Here is a 20,971-nt window from a genome sequence, read left to right on the forward strand (position 1 = left end):
CGCAAAAACCACTTTTTTTCTAAAAATCATATCTCCACGCCATTTCATCCGATTTCAGCTGTCTTAGACGCAAACGAAAGGTGATGAGTTTGGCTATTTGAGAAAAATAGTAAGAAGTTCCAAAAGTCTAGCTTAACTATTGAAAAAATCGTATGAAAACTTAAAACGGCGTTTTGACCGTGTCTTGACCAAAGAGCCTATGTCTGAAAATATTTTTATCGGATTCCTCGGAAAATTTCACACATCATATTAAAAAATTGGCGATGTCGAACCGTACGTTTCCGAGATATGATTTTTTGAAAATAAAAACTGAGTTTTTCGACGCGCCACGCGCAAAAACAGGGAAATGACGAAATCGGCAAAAAATCAACTTTTTTCACTAAAACTGCGATAACTTAAAAATTTCAGCGATGACCTATATATGTCTGGGTACCAAAAGTTGCGTCTTTCAATTACGAAAATTTTGATACCCAGACATGTATGTCATTGCTGAAATTTTTAAGTTATCGCAGTTTTAGTGAAAAAAGTTGATTTTTTGCCGATTTCGTCATTTTTCTGTTTTTGCGCGTGGCGCGTCGAAAAACTCAGTTTTTATTTTCAAAAAATCATATCTTGGAAACGTACGGTTCAACATCGCCAATTTTTAGATAAGTTATGTGAAATTTTCCGAGGAATTCGATAAAAATATTTTCAGACCTAGGCTCTTTGGTCCAGACACGGTCAAAACGCCGTTTTAAGTTTTCATACGACTTTTTCAATAGTTCAGCTAGATTGTTGAAACTTCTTACTATTTTTTTAAATAGTCAAACTAATCACCTTTCTTTTGCATCTAAGACAGCTAAAATCGGTTGAAATGGCGCGGAGATATAATTCTTTGAAAAAAGTGGTTTTTGCGAAAATCGACGAAAATTTCCATTTTTCGGACCACCCTAACACGGCGTAGGTCACCCTAATGGCCAAACAAAAAAATAAGGGTCTAATTATATCGGCCAAGGAACCCCCAGAAAAATTTTGAGCCCGATCGGAGAACTTTTTTTTCGAATCATGCTGTTTTCGTGGGGAATTGCTGAATATAGGGTTAGTGATTTTTGACGATTTCATAGACGGCGTGAAATTCGTGAAATTTATCAATGTTCTCAAATCATTTTTTTAAATAGCAACACAAAAAATATTTCATGCATAAAGACCACTTATGTGAATTTTATTAGTTTTCAATTGCAAAGCTTGACATGAACTATTTGAAGAATCGTTAAGATTTTTTTGTTTTTTTTAGACTAACTAAATTTAGAAATATTTTCATTCGGTGTTACAAAAATTTTACTGCTATTTTATTTGAAAGGTTTCAAAAGAACTTATAATAATCAAGTTTGTTTTATTAAAAACAAAATAAAGAATATTTTCTGTCTTTCAATCCACCTTCTAAAAACATATTAGATTTTTTTCTGAGTCCTGTTTAGTTTTAACGATATTTGATTATTTGGGTGATTGATTCCCGTAAATGTAAAAAAAAAAACTACTTTTTTTTTAAATTAGGGGATTTTTTTGAGTCATGTTCAAATCTAGTGAAGATTTTTTAGTTTATTGAAGAATAATATATAATGAAACATAAAAAGTAGTGTCTGCGATTTAAATAAAAAAATTTCAGAGTTATTTTAACATTTTTCATGTTCCGCGAAATTTGCGTGAAATTTTGCGTTTTGAAATAGAGGTCCCCGTGAAATTTGCAATTTTCGAGCGTGAAAAATCACTAAGCCTATTGATGAGGTTGATAGATACAAAGAGTGCTGAAAAATCGAGTTTCACAATGAGGCTTTGCTTTTTAAATGATGTTTAAAAAATTAACTGTATAAACAGGTTTCAGTTTCAGTGCTATTTTTGAGTTACAAGAAAAACAAGTTGAAACTGTTCGAAACGTCATCTTTTAAATCAAATGTAGCTCAATTTAATTTCTTAAACACCAAAAAATAGTTAAATCTTCCCGTGCAAAGGCCACCTATTTCTAGAAGAGAAAGCTTTTTCCTCACATCTCCTAAATTATCCCAGTTTGATGATGAAGGAAGTGATCTCTTCCAAAGTCATTAGCCTTTGCCCGTACGTACTTGGCAGCATCTGGCCCACGATAGACTACTTCCGTGGGTGGCAGAGAACCGCCAAAATTCGTCAAGGATGACAGCACGTGGCCTCATTTTGCTTGTGGTTGGAACATTTGAGTAATTTATGTGCGTACTTCCGGGAAATAGTCAAAGTGATGAATGTTCTTCACATTCTTGGAAATTTTCAAAATTTATTAAAGCACTGAATAAACATTTTAAAGTACGCTTTTTGCCTTTTAATTTGTCATCTTTTCTAAATAAACAGTCACCCTGGGTTCACCAATCTTTCCAAGAAATGTTCCCCTTAAACATAGTCCCATCTCATCTTATTTTTTTTTCTCTCTTGCAGTATTCAACCAGGGCGACGAGGGTCGCTCGTGGTACATCCTGCTCAAGGGTTCGGTCGACGTGGTGATCCACGGCAAGGGCACCGTCGCAACGCTCAAGGAAGGTGACGACTTTGGCAAATTGGCACTCATCAACGACGCGCCCAGGTAAGAAGAGTTCGCCCCAACAAAAAAAAGAGATGAAGAAAAGGAAAAACCAGCGATTGAATTAATCAGAGGGAGGGTGGTTTTGGTGACATATTTTCGCCAACTTTGAGGGGGGTCCGTTTGCCGTGGTTCAGCGGAATTTTTTTTTCGGCCTGGTGCCATTACCCGTAATTAGGCCGCCTTCGGCTCGGTCACACAAATTTAATTGCTTCTTAAACGGAATTTATGCGGTGCCCGTCGCGGAGCGTCGACGATAATGATGGGAGGGTGCTAATGGGCAAAAATTTGGCGGCTAATTTTTCGTAAATTGGCAGTGCTCGATGCAAAGCATATTGGCAGGAAACTGTTTTGCAAAGTTGCTAACAATCATATTATCGTTATCCCAAGCGATAGCCGACTAGAATCCATTGAAGTAATTTTATAAGAACTATTCTACGTATCACAATACAATACAGTTCAGACTCCTAAGATCGATTACCCGGGCAGACGGTAATAACAAAATTCATGCCATTTTAATAACAAATACTGTTAAAATAACAAAAAATGTTATGGAATATTCTTGTAAAATCCATTTTTGCATAAGAGCTTAATAACAGTTAATGTTATCATAACAAAATTTGTTATTGGTCTGATATTGGTTGAAAGTCAAAACAACATGGGAATAACATTTTTTGGTATGGAAGAATAACTCCAATTGTTATTGGGATGATCGGATTAGTTGTTAAAATAACAAAAAATAATAACAAAGATTTGTTCGAAGAATAACGCAAAATGTTATTAGTCTGTTATTACAATAACAATCCAATAACGAAAAAATCATAACGGCGAATAACAAATATTGTTATAAATAACATGAAATGTTATTGGCCTAGCATTTTCAAATAACAAAAAATATTATTCCCACGTTATTTCCGTCTGCTCGGGTATCCGAAGGTTTGTATGGGCCCGGAAAAAAAAATATTTTTGAGCTTTCTAGATCAAATCCGAGTTCTGCGACCCCATTTTAGTCAAATTTGTATGGTTCATTGCATATTACATTACAAAAAGCGGTTTTCAATATTTCATTACCGCCATTTTGGCAGCCATCTTGGATTTAAAAATTCTAAATCACTTACGAGTAGTTTTGGGGTCATACATAAACCCGATAATCAAAAATCAGACAGCGAAAAAAAACTCGTGATTCGATGCCTGAGAGCTACAAATCAACGAAAAACGTGTCCAGAAAAATTGTAGCCTTTTTCAAAAGTTCTCCCCTAATCTACTCTAATGTGATTTGAATTTTTACATTCAAGATGAGATAGAAATCAGGTGTCAAAAGGACTTTTGTGCAAAATTGGTCGTCCAATTTGATAGCGTACTCAAAATTCTAAAAAATCAACATATTCTCCAAAAACAAGTCAAAAATGCTAGAAAAAAGTTAAAAATCGTTCTATTCTAGTTACTCAACTGTCAAAAATCAAGCGACATGTCATTTAATGTACTAAAAGTTGTAAAAAACAAAACAAATTTTGTATGTTTAAACAAAAGGGGTTTGCAAAAAAGGTTTTTGAATTTGGATTTAGACCACCCTAATGAGTACGATTTTTTTAAACACAGACTTTTTTAATTTCTTGAGAGCTTGAAATTTAATTTAAAAAAAATCGGATTCGCTAACCAATTAGGTAGTCTACAAACCTTTAAAAAAATATCTTACAATGAGAGTTGGTGATAGTTAACCTTGGTGTCTAATATAATCGATAAAATAACAAAAATATAAAATAACTTTTTAATTAGACAAATCATCCACCTGAAACGTATTAAAAGATGTACCGTAAAACGGGGTGACTTTGATAGGTTTGAGATTTTTCCGCAAAATGAAGAGTACAAATTAAACACGTACGGAATGGTATGGAGTCACTCTGACCGTTGTAGAGAAGTGCGCAAAGTACTCTTAGATAAATAACATTATTTAATATTCTGAAAGTGTCATGATTTTCTCAATGAACATGATTTCCAATCGAAAAATACAATGCATTTTCGGATTCTTTGGACAATTTTTCACTAAGAGAAGGTAAAATAAGTTTGTAAATAATTGGTATTATGTGTTTTTGAAACACACTTCAAAAAAATCTCTCAATTTATAGGCATTTTTAGTAGAACAAATGTCATATAAAATGTGAAAACTTTTGATTCTTGCTTCGGTTTTAGTTTAGAGTAATATTACATTTGACGTAAACATAAAATTTGAACACATTAAATTTGATTTGAACAAGATAACTATGACTAAGTCACCCCAGAATTCAAAATAAGAATGCAACGATTTTTTTAAACACTATTGAAAAAAACATTTTATCAAAAATAGTGCATGCATCTTGTGTGGTCTATCCTAGTACATGTTTTAAAAATAGTAATCTTAAGACAAACGTTACCAGTTGAGCAATTCTTCGAGATTTCGGTCATTGGATTTTTTTTTGTATTTTTTAATCCAGCTGAAACTTTTTTGGTGCCTTCGGCATGCCCAAAGAAGCCATTTTGCATTTTCCATGGGTAATTCTCTACCAACTCACACGAAATCGGGAAAAGTTGCCCTGACCCCTCTTGCTTATAAACATCACGAGTTATCGTGATTTTACGAAAAAAAAGTTTTGAAAAAGTTACTTTTTACGTTTCTCTTTGCTTCGTCGTCCGTGTCTGTCGCGGATGACCATGAACGGCCAAGATCGATGACGACCAACTTTTTCAAAACCTTTTTTCGTAAAATCACGATAACTCGTGATGTTTATAAGCAAACCCCTTATGTCTGTATATCAAAATTTTTGTAATTGTCTGCTCTACAACTTTGTAGAACATTGTAACACTCTAAAAAATAACCCTGCAAAGTTAGAAAAAACACGAAATTATAAAATGAAAAATTTTGTTCTAAATGAAAAAATGACCCTTCTGGGTCAATGTAGATACAAAAAGCACATTAAATTTCCCATAAAATGACATGTTCCAAAATTTTTTACAGTCGAGTAACGGAAAATGGGAGAATTTTTAAAACGTTTTTAGTGTTTTTTTTTTCGATGAAAAATACGTTTTATCGGAATTCTGAGTACGTCATTAAATCGGGCGTCTAATTTTACATTAAAGTCCCTTTGACACCAAATTTCTATCTCATCACCGTTTCAGGCTGCAAATTATTGAAAAATACCTCTTTTTTCGCATGTTCAAAAATGGAAGGGGTCGTACCGCCCCTCCGTCACGAGATATCAAAAAACGGACCTCGGATTCGTGATCAGGGACAAGAGTTACCCCTTAGGACAAAGTTTCACGCAAATCGAAGAGGGGTCGGGGCAACTTTTCCCGATTTCGTGTGAGTTGGCATAGAATTACCCTAATGTGATTGAGAATTTTTAAATTCAAGATGAGATAGAAATCAGGTGTCAAAACGACTTTTGTGCAAAATTGGTCGCCCAATTTGATAGCGTACTCAAAATTCTAAAAAATCAACATATTCTTCAAGAACAAGTCAAAAATGTTAGAAAAAAAGTTAAAAATCGTTTCCATTTCTAGTTACTCAACTGTCAAAAATCAAGCGACATGTCATTTAATGTACTAAAAGTTGTAAAAAACAAAACAAATTTTGTATGTTTAAACAAAAAGGGTCTGCGAAAAAGTTTTTTGAATTTGGATTTCGACCACCCTAATGAGTACGATTTTTTAAACTCAGACTTTTTTAATTTTTTGAGAGCTAGAAATTTAATTTTAAAAAAAATGGATTTGCCAACCAATTAGGTACTCTACAAACCTTTAAAAATATCTAGCAATGAGAGTTGGTGATAGTTAACCTTGGTATCTAATATAATCGATAAAATAACAAAAATATAAAATAACTTTTTAATTAGACAAATCATCCACCTGAAACGTATTAAAAGATGTACCGTAAAACGGGGTGACTTTGATAGGTTTGAGATTTTTCCGCAAAATGAAGAGTACAAATTAAACACGTACGGAATGGTATGGAGTCACTCTGACCGTTGTAGAGAAGTGCGCAAAGTACTCTTAGATAAATAGCATTATTTAATATTTTGAAAGTGTCATGATTTTCTCAATGAACATGATTTCCAATCGAAAAATGGAATGCATTTTCGGATTCTTTGGACAATTTTCCACTAAGAGAAGGTAAAATAAGTTTGTAAATAATTGGTATTATGTGTTTTTGAAACACACTTCAAAAAAATCTCTCAATTTATAGGCATTTTTACTAGAACAAATGTTATATAAAATGTGAAAACTTTTGATTCTTGCTTTGGTTTCAGTTTAGAGTAATATTACATTTGAGGTAAACAATAAATTTGAACACATTAAATTTGATTTTAACAAGATAACTATGACTAAGTCACCCCAGAATTCAAAATAAGAATGCAACTATTTTTTTAAACACTATTGAAAAAACATTTTATCAAAAATAGTGCATGCATCTTGTGTGGTCTATCCTAGTACATGTTTTAAAAATAGTAATCTTAAGACAAACGTTACCAGTTGAGCAATTCTTCGAGATTTCGGTCATTGGTTTTTTTTTTGTATTTTTTAATCCAGCTGAATCTTTTTTGGTGCCTTCGGCATGCCCAAAGAAGCCATTTTGCATCATTAGTTTTCATTAATTTAATTTTCCATACAAATTTGGCAGCTGTCCATACAAAAATGATATGTGAAAATTCAAAAATCTGTATCTTTTGAAGGAATTTTTTGATCGATTTGGTGTCTTCGGCAAAGTTGTAGGTATGGATATGGACTACACTGAAAAAAATCATACACGGTAAAAAATAGGTGATTTTTAATTTCACTTTTTGTCACTAAAACTTGACCAGGTTATGATTTTTGAATCAATACAGTTTTTTTCAAAAAATCGAAATATTGGTCGCAAAAATTTGTCAACTTCATTTTTCGATGTAAAATCAAATTTGCAATCAAAAAGTACTTTAGTGGAATTTTGATAAAGTGCACCGTTTTCAAGTTATAGTAACTTTATTGAAAATAGTCGCAGTGTTTCATTTTTTTAAAATAAGTGCCCATGTTTGCCCACATTTGAAAAAAATAGTTTTGAAAAGCTGAGAAAATTCTCTATATTTTGCTTTTTTGAACTTTGTTGATACGACCCTTAATTGCTGAGATATTGCCATGCAAAGGTTAAAAAACAGGAAAATTGATGTTTTCTAAGTCTCACCCAAACAACCCACCATTTTCTAATGTCGATATCTTAGCAACTTATGGTCCGATTTTCAATGTAAAAATATGAAACATTCGTGAAATTTTCCGATCTTTTTGAATAAAATATTTTCAAAAATTTAAAACCAAGACTAACATTTCAAACGAGCCAAACATTCAATATTACGCCCTTTTGAAATGTTAGTCTCGATGTGGTCAATAAACAAACTTATGGGAAATTGAACGAGCTTTCCGGAAAAAAATATTTTCGAGACTGAAAAATCAAGTCGAGAGTATGCAAATCAAAAGCTTTATTAAATATTCAGTGCTTTAAAAAACCTTCGATTACATGACTTTCATGAGAAAAGTCGAATCGTATTTTAAAATTATTCTGTTAGTTTCTAAACATATAATAATATTTCAACAAATGTATTTCTTATCTTAGAAACGGGTAATTTATTTTTTAACAAATATCCACCTTTATTATTCTAACAACTAATACAATAAAACCAAATTAACCACCCCCAAACGCCACACCCCAGGGCCGCCACGATCGTGCTCAAAGAGAACAACTGTCTGCTGCTGCGCGTGGACAAGGAACACTTTAACCGCATCCTGCGGGACGTCGAGGCGAACACGCTGCGGTTGCAGGAGCACGGCAAGGACGTACTAATCCTGGAGCGGGTCGCCAAACAGCGCGGACACTCCGCTTTCAAGTAGGACACTTCTGGCGTTGTATTGCTGTTTTCTGCTTTTGCTTTAGTTTTAGGACCTTGACTAAATTTTAAACCGAGTTCAGGGTGGTATGCAGCTACAAGCTTTTTTAACCCGGGCATGGTCTTCGGGTCTATATGACCCAAGAGCATGATAAAAGTTATCGTAACTTTTGACCTTTGGCACTTACAGAGCTGAAATTTTATGACTTTGTGTATCTTACCAAGACACACATTTGAGCCAAAAATGGACTTCCGGTGGCCACCGGAAGTGCCCCCAGAAAAAAGTCACACTTATGGTACTCGGGTCTATATGACCCAGAAATGTTTTTGGCTGCCAAAATTCGGAACCTTGACCGATTTTGGATGTCTTGGCCGCAAATGAAAGGTTAGAATGTCTACTTTGCGATTCCGATTGGCAGAACCGGTTTTGGGCACTGTGGCCACTGGGAACCTGCTACAACCGAAAAAAGTCCTTTTTGAGGCCCCGACTTTGAGGACCTGTATCTCCGGAACGATAACACATAGCGGGTTGCTTCCAGTTGCATTTGACGGGTAATAACCTCAACTTTAAGCTCCCGTAGAGATGATTTGTCAAAAGTGGACACCGGTTCCGTTAACCCGGAACATCCGAAAAACATGATTTTTTCAGCTTTTGTTATAAAATCAACACATTAGTCAATTTTTTCAACCGGATTTTTTGTAAATCATTACATACGCACACTACATACTACCCCTGACTGTTTGGAATCGTTCCGGCCAACTGTGGCCAATCCGGAACCGGTTCTAGGGTACCACCAAAACGGTTCCAATAATGGTATAGCTAGAAACCCGTCATGTTGCATATCAAACTTCATGAAATTGAAAACTATGACCATCTGAGGTCATGCCGATATACCCTGACTCAACCTGGTCATGCTGGAACCGGTTACCGGTGGCCAGTGGGGGACACTTCCGGAGTATGCAGGAAGTCATATCATGCGACATATCAAACGTCATGAAATTGAAAATTATGACCATCTGAGGTCATGCCGATATCCTCTGACTCATCCTGGTCACGCCGGAACCGGTTACCGGTGGCCACTGGGGGACACTTCCGGAGTATGCAGGGAAGCATATCATGCGACATATCAAACTTCATGAAATTGAAAATAATGACCATCTAAGGTCATGCCAATATCCTATGACCCAACCTGGTCACGCCGGAACCGGTTACCGGAGGCCACTGGGGGACACTGCCGGAGTATGCAAAGAACCCTACCATGCGAAGTATCAAACTTCATAAAATAGAAAATTATGACCATCTAATGTCATGCCAATATCCTATGACCCAACCTGGTCACGCCGGAACCGGTTACTGGTGGCCACTTGGGGACACTTCCGGAGTATGCAGGGAAGCATATCATGCGACATATCAAACGTCATGAAATTGAAAATTATGACCATCTAAGGTCATGCCAATATCCTAAGACCCAACCTGGTCACGCCGGAACCGGTTACCGGTGGCCACTTGGGGACACTTCCGGAGTATGCATAGAACCCTACCATGCGACATATCAAACGTCATGAAATTGAAAATTATGACCATCTGAGGTCATGCCAATATGCTAAGACCCATCCTGGTCACGCCGGAACCGGTTACCGGTGGCCACTGGGGACACTTCCGGAGTATGCAAAGAACCCTACCATGCGACATATCAAACGTCATGAAATTGAAAATTATGACCATCTGAGGTCATGCCAATATCCTAAGACCCATCCTGGTCACGCCGGAACCGGTTACCGGTGGCCACTGGGGACACTTCCGGATTATGCAAAGAACCCTACCATGCGACATATCAAACGTCATGAAATTGAAAATTATGACCATCTGAGGTCATGCCAATATCCTAAGACCCATCCTGGTCACGCCGGAACCGGTTACCGGTGGCCACTGGGGGACACTGCCGGAGTATGCAAAGAACCCTACCATGCGACGTATCAATATCAAACTTCATGAAATTGAAAATAATGACCATCTAAGGTCATGCCAATATCCTATGACCCAACCTGGTCACGCCGGAACCGGTTACCGGAGGCCACTGGGGACACTGCCGGAGTATGCAAAGAACCCTACCATGCGAAGTATCAAACTTCATAAAATAGAAAATTATGACCATCTAATGTCATGCCAATATCCTATGACCCAACCTGGTCACGCCGGAACCGGTTACTGGTGGCCACTTGGGGACACTTCCGGAGTATGAAGGAAGCATATCATGCGACATATCAAACGTCATGAAATTGAAAATTATGACCATCTAAGGTCATGCCAATATCCTAAGACCCAACCTGGTCACGCCGGAACCGGTTACCGGTGGCCACTGGGGGACACTTCCGGAGTATGCATAGAACCCTACCATGCGACATATCAAACGTCATGAAATTGAAAATTATGACCATCTGAGGTCATGCCAATATCCTAAGACCCATCCTGGTCACGCCGGAACCGGTTACCGGTGGCCACTGGTGGACACTTCCGGAGTATGCAAAGAACCCTACCATGCGACATATCAAACGTCATGAAATTGAAAATTATGACCATCTGAGGTCATGCCAATATCCTATGACCCATCCTGGTCACGCCGGAACCGGTTACCGGTGGCCACTGGGGGACACTTCCGGATTATGCAAAGAACCCTACCATGCGACATATCAAACGTCATGAAATTGAAAATTATGACCATCTGAGGTCATGCCAATATCCTAAGACCCATCCTGGTCACGCCGGAACCGGTTACCGGTGGCCACTGGGGGACACTGCCGGAGTATGCAAAGAACCCTACCATGCGACGTATCAAACTTCATGAAATTGAAAATTATGACCATCTAAGGTCATGCCAATATCCTATGACCCAACCTGGTCACACCGGAACCGGTTACCGGTGGACACGGGGGGACACTTACGGAGTATGCAAGGAAGCATATCATGCGACGTATCAAACTTCATGAAATAGAAAATTATGACCATCTGAGGTCATGCCAATATCCTATGACCCAACGTGGTCACTCCGGAACCGGTTACAGGTGGCCACTGGGGGACACTTACGGAGTATGCAAAGAACCCTACCATGCGACGTATCAAACTTCATGAAATAGAAAATTATAACCATCTAAGGTCATGCCAATATCCTATTACCCAACCTGGTCACGCCGGAACCAGTTACCGGTGGACACGGGGGGACACTCACGGAGTATGCAAGGAAGCATATTATGCGACATATCAAACTTCATGAAATAGAAAATTATGACCATCTAAGGTCATGCCAATATCCTATGACTCACCCTGGTCACGCCGGAACCGGTTACCGGTGGCCACTGGGGGACACTTCCGGAGTATGCAGAGAAGCATATCATGCGACGTATCAAACTTCATGAATTTGAAAATTATAACCATCTAAGGCGGTGGTCACCAAAATGCGGCCTGCGGGCCGTATGTGGCTAACCGAGGTCTTCTGTACGGCCTTCGGGATGGTTTTGAAATTATTTTGGAATCCGGCCCACTTTGCATTCTCATATGAAGTTCGCAAGAGAAATCATGGACTAAGTTTCTTTAAAAAGAATAAATATGTTTTTTTTTACGAAATAACCATAGTTGATTTCTGGTTTCTACAATAATTATAAGATCGTGCGAAGTATTAAACTGGTGGTGCATTATTTTCCTGAAGAATTTATAAAACGATTAAATTTCTAAATTTGGAAATAATTAATATGAAACATTCATTCCTTTAAAAATATAAAATTATGAATGTGATAGTGTGACAAAAACTTTGTATTATCTGGGAATCACATTGCTAAAAATACTAAGAATAAATCAATATCCAACAGTTCTAAACATCAGATCACTTTCTGACTAAAACTTGTTAGAAATATTGAATCAAGAAATTATAAAATAAGAATTCCGAGCCAATATTTTTTGGTTCAAATTTGTTATCCTAAAAAATCGACAGAACATAAAAATTCTATTTGATTATATTTTTGATTTTTTTTTTGTTTTTTGTGCCCTTATGATTCAAAATGAAACGAAAATATTATACTTCGTACGAAAAGATCTTAAAAAAATTCAAAATCATTGAAAAAACACTTTTTTTATCTTGTTCAATAATACTAATTTTTCGAAGCAAAATAAACTTCTAAATTTCAAAAAATATGATTTTTTTCCTATAACATACGAATAATTTAAAACTTATCACTGTTACTTCAAAATTCACTCAAAAAATCATTGAAAAATTAGCAAAACGTTCAAAGCTTAAATAGAACAATCAAACCAAATGTGTACGCAAAACCATGAAAATAATTATCAACAAAAAAAAGTTATATTTTTTAAGTGAAATACTGTCGAATTGTACAACAATTATACAGTGGACTCTCTCGTTGTCAATATTGAAGGGACCGTCGAGAGCGGGAGTTATCAATTTATAGAATGAAAAATCAAAGCAATCTATTTGAAGGGACTGAAAAATTATTGACAGCTGGAGCAATATTGATATCGAGAAGATCGACAGTCAAAGAGTCCACTGTATTTTAAAACATGAAATATGATGAGAAAAATGTATGAAGAATGTTGAATTTTTTTCAATTGATTATGTATAATTGGTGACAATTTCTATGTTGTCAAAGATTTTGTTGTTTGTCAAAATTTCAATTTCAAACTATTCTACTCCACAACTTATTTTTTATTTATATTTCACATGTTGCCCACGACTCTGGGGCAAATTTCCAAATTAGCCCGCGATGATCAGCTGGCTGAGGACCACTGATCTAAGGTCATGCCGATATCCGGCAGTGTCCCCCAGTGGCCTCCGGTAACCGATTCCGGCGTGACCACGTTGGGTCATAGGATATTGGCATGACCTTAGATGGTTATAATTTTCTATTTCATGAAGTTTGATACTTCGCATGGTAGGGTTCTTTGCATACTCCGGAAGTGTCCCCCAGTGGCCACCGGTAACCGGTTTCGGCGTGACCAGGTTGGGTCTTAGGATATTGGCATGACCTCAGATGGTCATAATTTTCAATTTCATGACGTTTGATATGTCGCATGATATGCTTCCCTGCATACTCCGGAAGTGTCCCCCAGTGGCCACCAGTAACCGGTTCCGGCGTGACCAGGTTGGGTCATAGGATATTGGCATGACCTTAGATGGTCATTATTTTCTATTTCATGAAGTTTGATACGTCGCATGGTCGGGTTCTTTGCATACTCCGGCAGTGTCCCCTAGTGGCCTCCGGTAACCGGTTCCGGCGTGACCAGGTTGGGTCATAGGATATTGGCATGACCTTAGATGGTCATTATTTTCAATTTCATGAAGTTTGATATGTCGCATGATATGCTTCCTGCATACTCCGGAAGTGTCCCCCAGTGGCCACCGGTAACCGGTTCCGGCGTGACCAGGATGAGTCAGAGGATATCGGCATGACCTCAGATGGTCATAATTTTCAATTTCATGACGTTTGATATGTCGCATGATATGCCTTCCTGCATACTCCGGAAGTGTCCCCCAGTGGCCACCGGTAACCGGTTCCGGCGTGACCAGGATGAGTCAGAGGATATCGGCATGACCTCAGATGGTCATAATTTTCAATTTCATGACGTTTGATATGTCGCATGATATGCCTTCCTGCATACTCCGGAAGTGTCCCCCACTGGCCACCGGTAACCGGTTCCAGCATGACCAGGTTGAGTCAGGGTATATCGGCATGACCTCAGATGGTCATAATTTTCAATTTCATGAAGTTTGATATGCAACATGACGGGTTTCTAGCGATACCATTATTGGAACCGTTTTGGTGGTACCCTAGAACCGGTTCCGGATTGGCCACAGTTGGCCGGAACGATTCCAAACAGTCAGGGGTAGTATGTAGTGTGCGTATGTAATGATTTACAAAAAAATCCGGTTGAAAAAATTGACTAATGTGTTGATTTTATAACAAAAGCTGAAAAAATCATGTTTTTCGGATGTTCCGGGTTAACGGAACCGGTGTCCACTTTTGACAAATCATCTCTACGGGAGCTTAAAGTTGAGGTTATTACCCGTCAAATGCAACTGGAAGCAACCCGCTATGTGTTATCGTTCCGGAGATACAGGTCCTCAAAGTCGGGGCCTCAAAAAGGACTTTTTTTCGGTTGTAGCAGGTTCCCAGTGGCCACAGTGCCCAAAACCGGTTCTGCCAGTCGGAATCGCAAAGTAGACATTCTAACCTTTCATTTACGGCCAAGACATCCAAAATCGGTCAAGGTTCCGAATTTTGGCAGCCAAAAACATTTCTGGGTCATATAGACCCGAGTACCATAAGTGTATGTACGAAACGAAGACCATGGCCAGGTTAAACCCGTGAAAATTTGAATCAGTTGCAAACCACCCTGATTCGCCCCCCATAACCAAACATGATTGCATGCTAAACGTCTCATTTGTGCTGATATTTACCTTCTGCTTCCAGTGTGTGTAGCATGTAGCAATAGAACGTAACAAAAGCAATATAATTTTAAGACTTGCCCGCTTTCCGTAAAACATCATCCTAGAAAATTTGCAACTGCCTGCAAAAGGGGTCGGAGGTGCTCCGAGCTTGTTTTCTTATCATTAAAATTAATCATAATCGCTTTTCGTCGACACCAACACCATGCTTCATCTCCACGCGTACCTGTCGTTGCCTTCTGGTGTTTGCTCAGAGGGGTTTTAGAAGGTTAGAATTGCTTTCTTTCATCCTTTAGCAACGAGCTGTTGCAACAAAATATTGATTAATGAGATGATTTCATCCCAGGCTACCAGGTTGGGTTTAATGCTTACTGAAAACTTAAAAAATATGTTTTTTTTTTCCAACTGATTACCAACCAGATCGACTTTGAATTGTTAATTTTCAATCAAGAAGTGTGCAACGACCAGTCAACATACACTCACTCTTAGTTTCTCACTTCACCCATCACACAGTTCTATTTCCGTACCACCTCTGCTCAGTACCTTGTTTACCAGGAAATTTTAATTAGTGAAATCTGTTTACAGTGCGTCCTTTCCTAGGTACTCGACAAATGAAACCTTTTTTTTTGTCTTCTCCATTTCCTTTTCTCAAAAGGATCGAACCGCCTTTTTTCACCATTTTCATCGTGCCTGTTGATGTTTCGCACCTGTTGTTTGTGTTCATGTCTGTGTGTAGCGTCAGTTTACTGCATCCCTCGTCTTAATTGGAACCGGAAGCCTGTTTACCAACTCTTTTTACCGCCCCTCGCAGATACACTGTGATGTCCGGCACTCCGCAAAAGATGCTGGAACACCTGCTGGAGACACTACTGGGCGGTCAGGTGGGACCAAACGATCCGTTTTTGGACGACTTTCTCCTGACCCACATCGTCTTCATGCCGACGCCGATCCTGATCGACGAGCTGGCCAGCCACTACCACGCGGACGCCGAGGTGGACCTGCGGACGTCCAGCGAGGAGGACCAGGAGTACTTTATGACCTGCAAGCGGCGCGTCGTCCAGTTCATCCAGCGGTGGGTCCTGCTGGTGCGGCACGCCGTCTTCGACGACCCGCTCGCGGTGGAGTTTATCGAGGTGAGGTGATAATTTTAATATGTAACATTAACTCTTTTTGCCTTCCTCACCTCAATGAGAAAAGGCTATAAAATCTTTCGAAAAATGAACTTCTTTATTCGGCCTCGTAGACATTCCTTCACGTATACCTATCGACTCAGAATCAAATTCTGAACAAATTTATGTGCGTGTGTATGTCTGTAAGTCCGTGCACCGAAAAATATGCAATATAATAATCTACGGACTTGCTGAACCGATTTTGACAGTTTTAGTCCCATTCGATCCGTCTTGGGGTACCACTAGACCCTAGGTAATATTATGAAGTTTAAAAAGTACTTCAAAAGTTATGCTTAAAAAAACGATTTTAGCTAAACTTCGAAAGATTGTTAAAAGGGTGGTTTTTGTAAGGATGCTATACATGCTATACATTTTTAGAAAGACCTTTCCAATGCATTCACATTTCAAAATGGCGTCTTTTTTGTCGTATTTTGGCTATAACTTTCGTTTAGAATGTCCGATTTTCGCTCTCTTGGAAGATAAATGTGTGTTTTGATAAGCTTTACAAATGTCTAGAAGACACTATCTCGCTACAACATAAGCCTGAGTTGAAAAATTCAAAAAACTCATTTTTTCATTAACACCTACCCTAATTACAAAAATGGCTCTAAAAAACTTCTCGTTTGAAGAAAGAGCTTTGTGCTCTTGAGCAAAGTTGCTCAGAATGGTGTTCCCTACAACTTTTCTCAAGACACCAAAGCGCTATCTCGTCATCCCGCCAAAATAAAAATTCTGAACCACCCTAAAATTTGGACCACCTCAATGTCCACTATACAAAAAGATGCCCCTATCGACCCTGATAATTTGTTCTGAAGACACCAAAACTCTAAATATTAACGTGTGGCCGCTATCAGTTTTGTCACGCTAGATTTCGGTTTCGGACCACTGTGCAATGAGCCCAAAATGTTGAAGGTCTGACAACCCTATCAAAAGTTATAACCACTTATGACCGATTCTTCGGCTCCTTTTCAAAAAAAGTTTTTTCAGCGTTTTGGCTGTAGTGGCAAAATAAAAGAAGAAACCCCCTAATGTTATTACATATTTGGAAAGATAATTGATTTTCCTACAAAAAAAAAATATCATGCAGAATGAACCATATAGTACCTGTGCTTCCCCTGAAATAAAAATGTAGCGTGACGGGACAACATCGTATAACTGGACTTTTAAAAGGCACACTTCAAAAATCGCTACAGTTTTGCCAGTTTGATTTTTAAAAACTTTTGCTCTTCTACGCATTATCACAAATTAAAAAACGAATCTTTTGCTCCTTGAACTGAAAGAATTGGATGAAATTTGAGTTTTTGCCAGCCATTTCTTTTCGTGACGGGACAACGAAAGGAGCAGATTTATTTAAAAACTCCTCTCCCGTACAATGGCTTGCAGACCACTTTTGGTCAATGTTCTTGGCTTTTAAGGTAAGAAAATGCATTTAAAGCACATTGCAATTATTGCATCATAATAAAAATGATTTTTTTCATATTAAAAATCATATTGAAAATTGAAAAATGTGACATTTTGGTGTAGCTTCGCTAAGAATCGGTCTTATGTGTTATTTATACACTTTTTAGAGGCCGGATCTCACATATTTTGATGAAAATGTTGTCCGGGTAATCAAGAGATCTTTCCAAAGAGTCCAAAAGTGACTACCCTATCAAAAGTTATAAGTGCTATAGTGTTTTTAATAGAACTACAAATAACTAAATGATTTGGTTTAAAATACAAAATAAATGATTCAGGGGCGCCAAAACCAATGTTATGAATGTTTTTACCGAAGTTTTTCGAAAATTTATAATTCATGTTAAATTTATGTTACCATCAAATAAGGGGCGCTCAAGCAGAAGAGAGTTTAAAGAGTTCTAGGATAGCTTTTCAAAACAAATACAACATTGAAGTTTGGACCATTTAATAACTAAGTTTAAGTCATACCTTCCAGACTAAAAAAATGTCCAACAATAAATAATTTTCACATTAATTTGGCTATGAATCACAATCAGCCAAACTGTAAAAAAAATACAGTCTTATTTTGATAAAAAATGGCTTTTGAAATATTTTCAGCACGATTTCCTCTTTTATAAGCAATATCTTGTTTTGAAATTGATCTACGCTTTTTCGAAATACTAGAGTTTTGAATAAGGAAAACTGCTGTAAATTTTCATCAATAAAACCAACATTTTTTTTGTTTTCAAGAAAAAAATGTTGTGCAGAGCACAAAAGCTGCTCTGACCATCACTTTCTTAGTACTAGCTATAGCAGTGTTGAAAAAAATTCTACATCCCCAAAATTTTTCTGAGATATTTGCAGAAATCTGCCGAAATCAGAAAAACTTATCGGTTAATGTTTCAGGCTGTTTGAGTGTAATTTCGCAAAAAATTACACAATTTCTTTTTAAACCGTCTAAAAATCTAAAAGTTTCTGCTAAAAACAAACAAATAATAATCATGGCATGAAATCCAGTCTGCAATCCGCATAAATCACTGTCTCCTAGTAAAGCGAAAACAAACAAATAATATTTTATCAAGGTTTGAAAATATTGATATAGTACAACATTTTTTTCTGTAAAATGGAATTTGATTTTACGAATTAAAAATAAATCATAAAAAAATATTTCCTGCCATCATATGGGCGAATCAACAAAAAAGAATAAAAATTTCTTATATTCATACTTTTACCAAATACGATGCTCTTTTTATTATCATTAAAATAAGTTTCATCATGAATATAGCTAGATTTTGAATGATCTTTGTTTAATTTGACGAAATTCCAACTACACCGCAATGAAAAGTCAGATTTCACATATCTGTATGAAAACTATGTCCAGATCCATCTTCCGACCTATCGTTGGATAGGTAAAAAAAGGTAAAAGATCATCCAAAATGTTTGAAAATCTGGCAACCCTGTCTTAAGTTCAGGTCATTGAAGTGACAATCAAGTACCTTTTTGAAGTCATATTTTTTGGTTTAAGTTGATTCTGTAGAAGAGTTGATTGTAGCAAAAATCTGGATTTTGTGTTGTGCCCTTCTTTTTTCCGACAGAATTCAGTAAAAAATAATTCATATTTGAAATCTGAAGATTTGGTTGATTAAATATTTCTTTTTGTTAGTGTAATTTTACCTTAATTAATGTATTTACAAATGTTAAATTCAACAGAAACTGATGAAAATTTGATGGTTTTGACAAAAAATCTCTCACCATAATTTTTCAACTGTGATGTCGCCATATAAATTTTGTTCAATGGTTCACTTCCACTACGTGACAATTTCCAAATATTAATCACTTAATAGAGTGACGACAGTTTACTTAAGGTGTAATCAACACTATTTTTAAATCATTTAGCAATAAAGAAGAACACGAAAATATTTTTTTTTTCTGGATATGCCCTGGCCTAGATAATTAGAGCGGTATTTTTTTTGTTTGTCCATTAGGGTGACCTACGCCGTGTTAGGGTGGTCCGAAAAATGGCGATCTTCGTCGATTTTCGCAAAAATCACTTTTTTTTTTCTTAAAATCATAACTAATCATTTCAACCGATTTTAGCTGTCTTATACGTAAATGAAAGGTGATAAAAATAGTAAATAGTTTCAAAAATGTAGTCTAACATATGAAAAGGTCCTATGAAACTTTGAAATGCCATTTGATGGTGTCTGAACCAAAGAGCCTATGTCTGAAAATATTTTTGTCGGATTCCTCGGACAATTTTACATAACATACTTAAAAATGCGAGGAGTTCATCTACAGGATTCTAAGATATGATTTTTTGAAAATAAAATCCGTGTTTTTCACGCGCCGCGCGCAAAAATGGGAAAATGATGAAAACGAGAAAAACTACTTTTTCACTAAAACTGCGATAACTTACAAATTTAAGCGATGATCTATACATATTGGGTACCAAAATTTTTGTAACTGAAAGACGCAATTTTTGAAAACTGTGGTTTTTTTGGAAAATCGACGATATTGGCAATTTTTCGGACTATCCTAACTCGGCGTAGGTCACCCTAATGGCCAAACAAAAAAATACTGGTCTAATTATTTCGACCAGGACCCTAGAAAAATTTTGAACTGGATCCAAGCATTTTGTTTTTTTTTTCATGCAGTTTTCGTGTATATTTCTTTTAAAGTGGACAAGAGTCCAACTCTCTGAATATTTTTGAAATTCACAAATTGAAAAAAGCATAATCAACATTTTTGATATAGGTAAATAATAAATAAAGATAACACATTTCAAAAACTGAACAATTTGCATAAGTTTAAAAAATCATAGAATTTACAAAAAGAAAACTGTGTTGGTAAACGAATCGAATTATCAGAGTAATGCTGATTTTATGTCAAGTTCTCGATTGGAATACATGCCGCAGACATAAAGAAAAAGACGTGAGCAACAAATATAAAAAAAAAGTTTTTAGGTTCAATTTGAATTGAAATTATTAGACTTGTTCAGTTTGCTTCATCTACAATAGCTGCCGATTTCTTGGAATACAATCTCAGTTCATATCCGGCAAAAAAACAGTCCAAAATTTGTGTAAATATTCTAAGAAACCGAGCGCCTCCTGAATTGATTCCAAAAAAGGAGACTCAATGGAGGCGGATGGTTTTTAAAGAATAAATTTACACAACATTTGTACCCGAAATTTTATCTATTATTTGTAGGCTGGAAATTAATTAAAATTGCAGATACTGCCATTCACCTTCAAAAAGTTGAGTTTGAAATCATTTACACCTTTAAAGTTTGAACCGTTAAAAAAATATATCTGTTTGGATATAAGATATTCTATAGCCCACAAGTTTAAGAGAAAAAGTATTCTTCAATAAATATTTTGAAAAAAATAATTCAATGTTTGCTATTGTTTGAAAGGAATGTCCTATCCAAGTTATTTTTTCCCA

The 20,971-nt window shown here is 36.7% G+C and overlaps 1 protein-coding gene across 4 annotated transcripts in view; it reads left to right on the plus strand.

Moving 5' to 3' along the window:
- The window catches only part of LOC6051597 (rap guanine nucleotide exchange factor 4), a 356,238-nt gene that overhangs the window by 290,129 nt on the left and 45,138 nt on the right, over positions 1-20,971 (plus strand). For 3 of the 4 annotated variants that reach the window (XM_038266004.1, XM_038266006.1, XM_038266008.1), the window contains 3 exons: positions 2,443-2,587; positions 8,299-8,472; positions 15,736-16,057. In XM_038266004.1, the coding sequence (XP_038121932.1) occupies positions 2,443-2,587; positions 8,299-8,472; positions 15,736-16,057 (641 nt within the window). The remainder of the gene's footprint in view (positions 1-2,442; positions 2,588-8,298; positions 8,473-15,735; positions 16,058-20,971) is intronic. The other variant, XM_038266005.1, reaches the window with a different exon arrangement.

This window comes from Culex quinquefasciatus, chromosome 3 (assembly GCF_015732765.1).
Source record: "Culex quinquefasciatus strain JHB chromosome 3, VPISU_Cqui_1.0_pri_paternal, whole genome shotgun sequence".
NCBI lineage: Eukaryota > Metazoa > Arthropoda > Insecta > Diptera > Culicidae > Culex > Culex quinquefasciatus.